The 12400-nt window shown below is 34.0% G+C and overlaps 1 protein-coding gene across 2 annotated transcripts; it reads right to left on the bottom strand.

The window, feature by feature from the left end:
- Nucleotides 1-4143: 4143 nt before the first annotated feature.
- On the bottom strand, nt 4144-7064 carry LOC137740974 (inositol diphosphatase DSP1-like). 2 transcript variants are annotated; one of them, XM_068480780.2, is made up of 5 exons: nt 6671-7064; nt 6202-6295; nt 4797-4854; nt 4658-4701; nt 4144-4550 (listed from the first exon to the last, which is right to left on the bottom strand). In XM_068480780.2, exons 1-5 carry the CDS (start codon nt 6937-6939, stop codon nt 4365-4367), a joined length of 651 nt encoding a protein of 216 aa, XP_068336881.2. In that variant the 5' UTR covers nt 6940-7064; the 3' UTR covers nt 4144-4364. The 2 variants fall into 2 exon arrangements, with proteins under 2 accessions (XP_068336881.2, XP_068336882.2); XM_068480781.2 differs by having other exon boundaries at nt 4342-4581.
- Nucleotides 7065-12400: the final 5336 nt, after the last annotated feature.

Here is a 12400-nt window from a genome sequence, read left to right on the forward strand (position 1 = left end):
TAGAGAGATGAAAGAAGTTGAGGCCACAAGGCATGCCATGCCGACATGCTGAGCAGGTGATCAGCAAAAGCAGAAATAAGGGACGATTAATTATTAAAAAGATAAGCCAGCGGAGTAAACAAGAAAGGGTGCTTTCAAGATGGGAAAAAGTATCATGGATTCATGGTTTACAATTGGTTTATGGTTAATCTAGTTTAATTAACACCATGAAGACCTTTTCATTTGCGTCGATGATTCCAGGATGTGCCAAATTAAAATCAAGTGCTTTCGGCTAAATCGAATCTGGGAATGGCAGCTCAAACTACTTTATGGGACATGGACAGAAAAGGTGCTCCATGATATTCTCCTTTCCCTAATGAATTAATGATGTGAACACTCTAAAACACGAAAAATTGTTAAGTTTATCATGTTTCGTGTTTATTTTTTTATACATGCACATAAACGATTGTCCTTAACATTCAATCCTTGTCGTTATCTCTAGCAAACAGTTTGTAGAAAAACATCATAGAAACAATATGTTTCAACAGTCAAACGAATGAGAAGCTACTTTCGAAACAAGCAAAGTATCATTCTTGAGAATTTTAAAATATAAAATATTTTCAACCAGATCATGACGATGTAGTCCACAACAATGTCCCTTTATGAACATAGTGATTTGGAACATCCAAACAAGGCTCCAACTTGTGCAAGTGGAACAAGAATCCAATAAGTATTAAGTAGAAGAAGAAGGTAGAACCTCAAAAAGTATTGTTTTAAATTAATCATGGTTGGAAACCTGAAAGCATTCAGAATCTAAGAAGGATCGACACCACAAAACATTCAAAGTAAAAGTTTTTGCTAATTTTATGTCATTAAACTTGATTTTTGCACCTTTAACCTTAAAAAATAACAGCAACTTGACCTTCTTTTCAGTTTCCTTCAACATTAAAGCGATTTTTTTTATTTCATTCACACTTAAATAATAGTTTTGACAATCTAAAAGCACTTTCGATAACATTAAAGTAATTTCTCGTTCCAGGAGTTTACTCGATCGTTCACTTGTTTTTGCAAAATAAGTGGCTTGAAATAATCATTGTTCTTAAGACTGTAGACGAAGACTCAAGGGGATTCATTTAAGGAGACTCAAAGGTCCTTTTTGGTGCTGTTAATGGGACCATACGCAGTGTTCAAAAAAGCATCGCCTAAAACCACTTAGGTGCTAGACGGCTCTCACCACTTTAATTAATTTCTAGGTGTTTAAAAAATAAGAAAGACCACGTAGACTCACCTATGCCCCACCTAGGCCTAGCACGTCTAAGTTGGCATAAGCGAGCTAGGTGGGTTGGATGGTTTTGTGACTATTTTTGCTTTTATTTATTTAAGAAAACGGTTATGGGTCGCGATCTCTCACTTAGAACAAAAATACTCTTCCATTTTGCATTTTTATGTTTTCAATAGATTGTAAGATACTTGCCGGATACATTAATGAACATTCATTATCATTTATAAGTGTTACTTACTTAAGGTCCTCAAATAAGGACTTGTGAGATCCTTTTTCATTTGAACCCCTAAATTAATCAATAACCTTAAGTTATTTTTGTTACACCCTAACAAAATACAACCACCCCCCCCCCCCCCCCCCCCAAAAAAAAACCAACCCGCCCCCGGTCCTAGTCTGAGTTTTTTTTTTTTTTTTTTTTTTTTTTTTTTTTCATTCTTGCATATGAAAAAGGACAGAGGAACAAAAGCAAGATTTTGGGAAATTGCCTAGATGTTAGGAACAAACACTTCGAAAAAGAAAGAATTCACTTTGATTGATTTTCAAATTATTAGTACACCTACCAAAAATAGAACAAGATTCAAAGATTCAAAAGAAATCATGCACATGCCGTTATAGCAGTTCCAACAATTTTCAATGGTAACCTAGTTCTAACAAATTTAGGGATTTTGATAAATGTCTACAACGCCATTCATTCGGACCCCATCAGCTAGTGGCAAAGTCATGATTTGTTAGGGAGTGGGGGGACATTTAAAAGTTAAAAGTGTAAAATTTGTAGACAGTCAAATCATTTTACATAATAAACTATATCAATATAGTTCATAATTTATCAATACAAATAAGTTCCAATTGCTGGCGATGAGGTTTCATATCAGAAAAATGGGGTATAGTACTTATGTAAAAAATCTAAGGTCACCATAAGTCCGAGGTCATGAAGATCAACCATGGTATAGTACCCATGTAAAAAATCGTTGTGATTAGCCCTTAATTATATATCTTTAGGCGTGACACCACAACTACCTTGTAATGCATTGTTAGCTTCCACTAAATTTCTTCACCATAAAAACTCGGCTTAGAATTTCTCTTTTAATTAACACATGTAACCCCTAATAAAGAAAATATATTCTGAATGGTTTTATTCATAACACAAAGGCTTATATTTATACCGTGTATATACTTGATGTACAAGTAAGAATCTCCTCCTATACAAATTATTTCTGCAAAAAACAATATAAAATTCTTTCCGTGTTAAAATTTTCACCAGGTGGTCCTTCCAATCCCACATATGAATCTCTAATTGGAAACGCACCCTCCCATAAACCGTGCCGTTTTGTTTATTACTTTTTTTAAATCCCAAGCCCAAACGACGTTGTTTGGCCTGGTATCTTTTAAAAAATAATTATAACGTACAACAGCGCAGCGCCATGCCGCATAACTAGAACCGGCTATTTCCGGTGAGAGGAGGCGCCCCTCCTTGCTCCTTTGTAGCTTTGCCATGCTATCAGCAATGGTAGTGCGAATTCTAAAACATGTGAGAGATGGAGAATTCTTCTTAGAAAGCCCTCTCGGACTGATTGCTCAAACCCAAATTATAATTTGGGGGCGTGTGCTGCATTGCTGCTCATGCAAAAAGTTCAGAAGCATAGGGAGGGGGAGAGAGAGAGAGAGAGAGAGAGAGACGGGTAGGGGAAGAAGATGGAAGGGTTTCACGCATTAACATTTTTTTTCTCTCTTATAATCGGGATTATTGTTTTGTTAGGGTGTAATAAAGATAATTTAAGATTACTGATTGACCTGTCGTCACACTAATCTAAGGGTTCAAATGAAAGAAGACATCACATGTCCTCAAAATGAGGACCTTAGGTGTCATCACACTAATCTAAGGGTTCAAATGAAAGAAGACCTCACATGTCCTCAAAATGAGGACCTTAGGTGAGCATTACTGCTCACTGCATCCATTATAATGCTTGTTGCTCATGTTTTCATCATGTTCTATTACTTTATAATTTATATATCATTTCTTTTTCAATTTATGTTTCTCAATACAATTATGTGTGTATATATATATATATATATATTTTTTTTTTTTTTTTAAATTTTAAATACTTATATATGTGTTATATAATAAATTTAATTAAAAATAAAAACCGTCTAGTTCCTGCCTAGGCGTCCGCCTAGTCTTATTGGCCCTTACCCACTGCTCAACTAGCCCAACGCCCTTTAGAACCGGAACAAACCACCCCTAATATTTGAGCACCTTGATGACCTTGGTATATAACATTCAAAAGCTTACTCGTAGGTTTCAAAACATATTGTTTCATAAGATATGTTGGTTGACTAATTTTTTGTGGTGGATGTCACCTGTTTGGCTGAAGATCTGCCTCATGTTTGGCTGCAGATCTGCCTAATGAGGCGAGATCAGCGTGGTTATAGATCTTTTGTTAATTTTATCTGCCCGATTGGATTTTCTTTGCAACTTATTTCTTTCCTATCAACAACCACATAAATCATTATATGTTCCCTCTCTTGTTCTTCTTCAGCTCCTTTGTCATTTGTTTCAAAATCTATGTTCTGATTCTCCGAGTCACTTCATTATTTGGATCGTCGGTGTTACTACTCTACTTGAATTACATACATCTTTGCACATGCTATCGATAAATTAGTAGCATCTGTACTGTAATGTCTACAAATGCTTTTACTAATCACAACTTCAAAGCAAAGGATCAATCAATTGTAAGTAGCTGCATAACCGAACATGAATCGATCTATCTAAACCTAAATCGAGCTAACTACAGATTTTCAAGAAGAAATCCGGATACATCTGCCACCATAGTTGTTGAATAAATATACCAGAAGACACAGCAGAGGAAAAGATGAGGAGAAGGTTGAGTCTCAAAGAACACAAAGTGATATTTTATATAAGGATGCTTAAATTATGAATCAAGGAAAAAAGAAGAAATAATTCCTTTTCCGCCGAAATGCATACCAGGAACTCATCACCTTTCCCTATTTTATTTATTCCAAAGTAGCTAGGAGGAGACCTACGATTGATTCTCTTCTTCGACTAAATGAAGAAGCAAAAGCCTTTCAATAATACTGGCTGATTCTACTTCTTGGAACAAGAAAACGTTATCGGCAGATGTTTCATGCTAGAAACATCAAACATCTCCATAAACCTCTGATCCGCAACTCTAGCTTTCGCAGCTGCAAACCGCTGGTATTCATCAAAAACAGACGTGAGGCACCATCTCTGCAATTTTCTCAAGCACCCCACCAGACAACCCGTTCGATGCTGAAAAAATACACTCAGAGTTGGCAACCATCTGGAACCGGCGATACCATGGATTACTCAAAATCAGGGAATGAATATAAGAATCCAACAGTGTATATTGTACATACCTTGCCTCGTTTGCAATGAATTAAGACAGGGTGATTCCTTACATCTGCATTTGCATACAAGTAAACTAGTGTAAGCCACAGTGCTGCAGGTCTGGTTAAGTAAGAAACTAAGTGAAATATTGTTAAGTTCGTGCAGTACCAAGGACAACTTTTAGTGCTTCACGGATTGTATCGTCCGGGATATTTACAAAAGGCTCCTGAATTCACAATTCAATTGATGTCAGTTTGCTGGATATGAATTCACGGTAATGAGGAACTTGATTCAACATCCAAGCAATCAAAGTACTTCAAGATGTAAAACAAGGATGTGTCGATGGAAAACTAATCATAAATCTGTTTCATCATGTCGCAAAGATTAAAAATAAGATGCCACCCCATGATTTAGTGTAATAACTTCGGTAAAGAGACACAAACTGCTGAACATATCATGAGGCGGCATCCCATAAACACAAGGCAGGAGCCATGAAACATTGTTTCAGTATATGTGACAGAAACTTGTGGCCCTCTAGCCAAGACAAAATAACTGTCATCCCATCCAAAACCAAAACCAACAAACAATACCCCACACAAAATAAATAATTTCGTTATTAACAAAATTATATAATTAATGAACTTATCACAGAACAACAAGAGGAAGGACGTCCAGAATAAATGAGACATTATGACTCAACCAACAAAGCATCTTGATGAGGATAATCGTGTTTTAGTAAAACATGATGAATATACATACAAGTCTCGTTCTATTAGTCACCTAATGATCAAGGATTTATGATTACTTACTGTTGGAATTGAAACCAAAAGTTGAAATTAAAACCAAGACTTGAAATTAAAACATTAAAAGCACATCCATAATTTTTCCATCCTTAATATCAAATTTAAGGTTGGTTACCATGCATTCCTTGGTTGTAACAGTGGTGGAGCCACTAATGGACCAATGGTCCCCGGGGCCATCCTAACTTTTTTTCTTCTTTCAAGTGTGTTCTAAATCAAATTCTTTTCCATTCCAGACCAGACCTCATTTTTCTCTCCATCTCTTTTATTGCGGTGCATGCTTCACTTCCCTTCCTTATTCTATTAGTTTTTCTTTGGCTTTAACTTATATTTAATAATATTTCTTGCTTACCCTTTACCTCATATTCGGCTTTTTGGATTTGTGCAATATTTTTAGATCTTTCTATTGGTTTAGGGTCTTTCACTTTTTATGAAAATTGCTTCAATCTCTCATGCTATGAGTTCAAATTACCTATATATGTGAGAGACACTTCCACACATGAAATTTTGAATCCGTCATTGGTCGCCAAGTGACCACATTTATGATATATGTACTACTTGATTGATTTATTCAGTAACTCATGAATATACAATGTGTGTGTGAATTCTAGCCTACGAAACATTATTGATATTGTTTAGATTAAAGGCAGTCAATTTATAATGATCAGTATAAGCAGAAAATTACAGATAAAAAAGTTATAAGCAGAAAATTAAATTTAAGCTTGAGGGGACGACCTCCAATCCAATCGAATTGAGCAGAAAAATAGACACACCTTGTAGCCATCAATCCCAAATTGGAAGAGCTTAATCCCATTGGATTTTAGAAACTCCATATTCGCCTCTGGATACGGCTCTGGACACAAACATCTACATACATGTGTACACAATCACATTAGGAATACATAATTCAGATAGAAAAAATTAAACACTATAACAAGACATGAAAATTTGGTCGAGGGGTGACTCTGCTTTATTGGAGTAAGTTCAGAGTTCAAATTTCAACGAAATCGTTATGAAATAAAGAAAATATCAAAACACTTAAATTGCATATAAAAATTCGGTCTAAAACGTTAGACTCCGCTTTATCCGAATAAATTCAGAGTTTAAATTTCATAAACGACAGTCATTAGATATAAAATATCAAACACTTCAAATTAATCACACTTTTTTTTGGGAAATGAAATTAATCAAACACTTACGCATATATGTGTAATATATACAGCAGGAAATGAATTTGCTTACATGATGGAGCGGAGGCCTAGGGTTTGGATAAAGGAGAAGTTGGCGGACTCCGGGAAACCCGACCTGAAAATGCCGTTATCGACCAAGGAGAAGTTGAGCGGGGGAATGAAGAGGTCGTCGGCGCAGACGTCGTCTTCGGGGGTTCGCTTTGCCGGAGATAACTGGAAGCCTCCGCTTCCAGCGACGACTTCGATAGTTCTGCACATCTCGCTATCGCTATCGGTCTCTTGATCCTCTGGATGGTGATGATTATTGAACTCCAGTTTCATGTCAGCTTATCGAAGAGCAGAATAACGGACGGGGAGAGAGAGAAGTGTCGTTCTTATAGAGAGAGAAGGTCGGGACTTTTGGGGATCGTATCGGATATTCTTTATAGCCTCAGTTTTTTTTTTTTTTTTTTTTTTAGACAAAAGCTCGATATTTTATTGAATTGAAATGCACTACATCAAATCCTGGCCGAGGCCTGGGTTTTTAAAATCAGCTGCTGCGTGCGGTAAGTAACCTCGATTTTCTCTTGCATTCAATGCGTAATTTCAATGGCGTAACCGATTTAATATATGTTTATCACTTATTTTAAAAGTAAACCAATTAATTGATTGATTGATAATACTTATTATGTAATGTTAACGTTCAATAAATATTTATTACTTATCTAAAATTAAACCAATTGACTGACGGATGGTTACCATGTGACCTGTTTAGTTTCGTCAAAGTATCTTTCCCATGGTAAATGTATTTATAGAGAGCGAAAATGAGATTAAATTATTTTTAAAATTAATTAAGAACAAAAAAAAAAAAAAAAGACATGGATCTAGGTGATTAAAATCATATGAAAATAAATAAAAATACTTTCACTAAAAAAATTTATTGAAAAAAGTGGGCGCCACCTATGAGAGCCGACATTCTTATTTGGGCGTCACTTATGGAAAAGGTGCATAAAATAACCTTAATTTTCTCTTTTTCCAAATAAATATAATTATCTTCTTCTTTTTTGTTATGAACATCTTAATTATTGAGTCCATTATTGATATGATCACATGATTCACATACGAGATATCAAAGAAGAATCAGCCATTGAAATTTCTTTTGTTAAATTTGTAACTTTGCATAAACTTTTGTCTTCTTTTATGTTTATGAGCGTGAACGAAAAAAAAATAAAAAAAAAATACTACAAGGAAATAATTTAACTCTCACTTGCGAAGCCCATAGTCTCTAGATACATATATCTTTTATACAAGTTGGCTAACTTGATAGGCGACATCAAATAGGTAAGTTAATAATGTAATCAACAAATGTGATTTGAATAGTCTTACGCGCTGAGTACGTTATTGTGCTTATTAATTTACGTGCAGAAATAAAATTGATATTGTTGACAATATGTAGATATGATAAATTATAACAAATTATGCAACGAAACATAATTCCCCGGCCGTAACGTCTTTAACTATACAATTAGTTTCACTTGATCATCCCAATTTGGCCATTTACTTGCATAATATTATACCATAAACCTCTAATCATTTGCATCTGATTACTTGTTTAATACTCCAAATAATGCTCCAACTGAAGAATCAAGCTCCGCCTCACAAACTCACAAGAACAAAAAGTGTTTTGCCACTTTGAATATTTTAATATCTTGTTGAAAAATATAAAAAGAAGGCATAAAAATGGTACATTCTCAGGAATATGCTTATTTCCATGAGTGCGAGGACAAAGGTGTTGTCTTTCTAATATGATGCATGGAAATGCGAGGCCCGTGCGCCACGTCCTTTACATCTCGTCGGCTTCTGTAAAATCCCACCACCAGAAGAAAAAAAAGTGTCCAAAAAAGCGGGAAAAGGATCATTTTCTTGAGGATTTTAGAGATTACGTGGTCGTGACTGTTTATTATACATCGTGCGGTCAGTTTTAGTTAGGTACTATTTAGATTTAATTTTCAATTTTAAATTTTAAAATAATTTCTGACTGCACGATATATGATGAACGATCACAATCACAAGATCATTATGATGCCTAAAAAAAAGATCTGACGATAATCCTTTTCCAAAAAAGCGTACCAAAAAAAGCGAACCAGAAGGGCTCACTAACGTTCTCTGATTACTCATTGCTGACTTGGCTGAATTGCTAGGACTTTGATGCGAACAAAAATGTTAGATGACCTGACGAGACATTATTAATTTGCTCAAATTATAACGCTTGTTGAACAAGTAATACAATTTGGTTAGAAAATAGATTCTTACTCACTAATTTGAATCTTAATTAATCATATTTTCTCACTAATTTGAATCTTAATTAATCATATTTTCTTACAGGTTGGGTGTTGATTCAAGTAATTAAACTCTTATTAGATACTCGACTATTTTTGGTAACATGGGATAATCGATGACGTTTAGAACTTGACATGGTTTGAGGTTTTTGGAGCTTTTTTAACTGAATTATTCAAGGGGTTTCCTATTTGGTCGTTGCTGACATTGGACTGAGTTTTTAGTTCCTATGAAAATTATAATTTGCTTTGACTTTTTCAAGCTCCCTTTCAACTTTGGACCAAATAACAGAGGCATGAATATATGAAAGTCATGGGTCATGTAGTCTAGCCGCTGACGGCATCTCATTCGACAAGACCAAATAATTTATAAGAGTTGAGTGCTACATATAAGCATGTACAAACTGAAAGTCTTGATGAACTCTTTGAGTTCTTAAGATTGGGAGCTTGTTGGAATTGATTGTGTAAGAATTATTTATGTTCGTAAATGTTTTGCTTAAAGTGTTTGCTTTATATAATACATTAAAAGTTTTATAGAAAATTTACGCAAAAGTGTTTCTTAGTATTTGACATGTAATTCTCCATAAAACACTTATTTCTCCAAAAAAACACTTATATGACCCATATACACGTCTAACTAATATTATGTCAAGTGCAGTCACAAAGTGTTCCTAAACTTTCCAAAAGTATTCACAAACACTCTTACAAAACACAACACCACACAAAGGCATAAGTATACTATCCTCACTCTTTAATTACCATAAGGCTTTTTAGTCCAAACGGTCTATGAGATTGACATAACTCCTTACTTTGGCTACTGAGATTTAAAATCGGTAGAAGTGGTTTCTAAATTTGTCCACCATCAATGGTTAAACAATGACCAAAATGACAAAAATACACTCAAATTAATAATGAATAGGCCAAAATGATTTGACAAAACTTGAGAATATTTTTGTCATTTTTTCTTTATTTAACGGACATTTTTATCGAATGACGAAAATGATTAACGGTGGACAAATTCATTAACGGTGGACAAATTCAAGGACAATTTTTATTGATTTTAAATCTCAGAGACCAAAGTGAAAAATTATATCAATCTCAGAAATTATAATTAAATACAAAATTGCACTGATATTATTCTCAACATAACTATGACGTCTAATTTTACGAGTATTAGATCCATGGTTTTACCATAAATAACATTTTATATATCACATCGCAAAACAATATTACAAACAAAATGTCCTAATAGGTTAGCCCCTCCAAAAAAAGTAAGGAAATTTAATGAAAAACTCTCGGTATTTTTTATTTGAACGAAAAACCATATTTTTACACTAAAAAGTCAATCCTGGTATTATTCACTTTACCCTTTACTTTGTTCCTTATCATTAAAATTCAAAATTTTCAAATTATTTTCATTAGTTTTCCTAAAAAAGTATGACTATGACTATGACATGACATGACATGGAAATCAATGAACATGACACATCCCACCGGACCAATAAGATACATATATAATTGATTGTCGTTATCACACCCTTAACTAGTAGCATGCATGAAAGTGGTCACTGATCAGAAGAGTTTTTGTGGATATACATACTTCAAACTTATGGATAATAACTAAATATGTGACAAGTCTTAACTTGATGTCCCAAGCTAAAAATACACCCTATCGTTTTCGAAGGAAGATGCATGCTCAGCCAGCATGATCCAGCGGGATGAATTATAAGTCTATTGAACTGTTATTGTTAGTAATACAAAATCGCTATCGTTTTTCTTGTAAAAAAAAAAAAAAATTGAAGGAAACAAATGCCCATCGTCATCATCGATGTTATGCTTCCACTAGACATAAGGTAGCAGAATTATCTAAATTGCTTTATGTTTTATTTCAAAGTTAGTAAATTCCTTGATAATCATGGATCCTTATTTTGGAACTTCAATAAGTTATCATTTTAAAGCATTTGTCTTTTATATATGAAAAGAAAACTGATTAATCACTTACACTTTCCTGTACTATATTATGTTTATATTGCAAGGTGCTTATAGCTTAGCCGACTGAGAGTATTTGTCATTGTACTTGAGGACTTGATCAATTTGTGCTCTTCATTTCTGAATATCATTATTGCTTGTATAAAAAGAAAATCAAGTTTATACTAACAACGCCATTTTAAAATTTAAAATTTTGTAATAGAAAGATAACTACATGCATGAAGATGCGAAGCAGTATAATATTTCTACCATAAATGTACACTTAGCATGAACATGTAACCACAAGTCTATGAGAGAATCATACACTAGAGATTCTATGTTCAACAACTTCGACTCACTGCCACTATCACTTGCATAAACTAATGGCATGAAATCCAAATTTAATTGTTAATGAGTTAATGGTTCTTTTAATCCTGTTCCTTCCCAAATGCTCAACTTTGGTTGGTTTATATTGGACGGGCGGTGCCAAACATACTAACGATTAGGTCGGTTTTGGCACTTACCATAAATAACTTGTTTAAAATGATTAGTGCATTTGGACTTTTGCTCTGGCCAATCTATTGGTATAATTATATGACCACAAATAATGGTTGCCCTTGAAATTAGGTCTAACATCTACACTAATATCGATCGTCCGAAACCACCTTTGTTATTTTAGTTCTCAAATATTGCTAGCTAGCTGGACCCCTGATCATTAGAGAAGATGTCAATCAAATAATTAAGAAAATGTTACATTTCCTTCCGTTGCTATCGTTTATAGAGTCAACAAAATAGATTGGATTAACTCAAAATGTCAAAGCTTTGTTTGACATTTACGATTCAATACTTTTCAAGAGGTAGCTAGCTTGTCACCAACTTCCACGAAGTATAATTCATGGGTTCATAAAATATATTAACAATTATTCTCTCACCTGATTCAGTTTGTAATATGGGGAGTAATTCAACTCTTTATGAGGGCATGCAAATTCTCTTACCTTTTCGGTATGCAACAACATTCTGCATCCTCGTGAGTTGGGCACATGTGGCTATTAGGATTTTATTTACATGGGCCAACATGCTTTGATACCATCATAAAATTAATTGACAATAGAATAACCCAACTCTTATAAGGACATGCAAAGTCCCTTAATTTTCCAGTACGAGACAACACTTTATTTCCTCATACTAAGTTATCAAATTATCAATCAAGTAGACTTCGAATTTCATTTGCATATCATGCATCAAATTGATTGTTTTACAACATACAAATGAAGAATGTTGAGTGCTAGGGATTAGGCCATCCAAATAATCCACAGTAGTTTGAGTGAGTCTGAAATTTATATATATGAATCGAGCGGCCTGAGTTTGATACCCATAACACTACTGCTATAACTAGTGTGAATTTATTATATTGATATCACACACATAAGTTTAATATCATATTCATCAGTTTAATATATTGAACTCATAAGTTCAATATATTAGTATCACAATCAAAT

Source organism: Pyrus communis, chromosome 9, assembly GCF_041283825.1.
Source record: "Pyrus communis isolate YQ-2024b chromosome 9, ASM4128382v1, whole genome shotgun sequence".
In the NCBI taxonomy this organism is placed as follows: domain Eukaryota; kingdom Viridiplantae; phylum Streptophyta; class Magnoliopsida; order Rosales; family Rosaceae; genus Pyrus; species Pyrus communis.

Excerpts from the sequence above, each read along its gene's own strand:
- LOC137740974 (XM_068480780.2), bottom strand. The coding sequence starts at position 6,939 with ATGAAACTGGAGTTCAATAATCATCACCATCCAGAGGATCAAGAGACC. Across the intron at positions 6,296-6,670 it reads CTAGGCCTCCGCTCCATCAT|ATGTTTGTGTCCAGAGCCGT; the intron begins GTAAGCAAATTC and ends ACATGTATGTAG. Across the intron at positions 4,855-6,201 it reads TTGGGATTGATGGCTACAAG|GAGCCTTTTGTAAATATCCC; the intron begins GTGTGTCTATTT and ends TTGTGAATTCAG.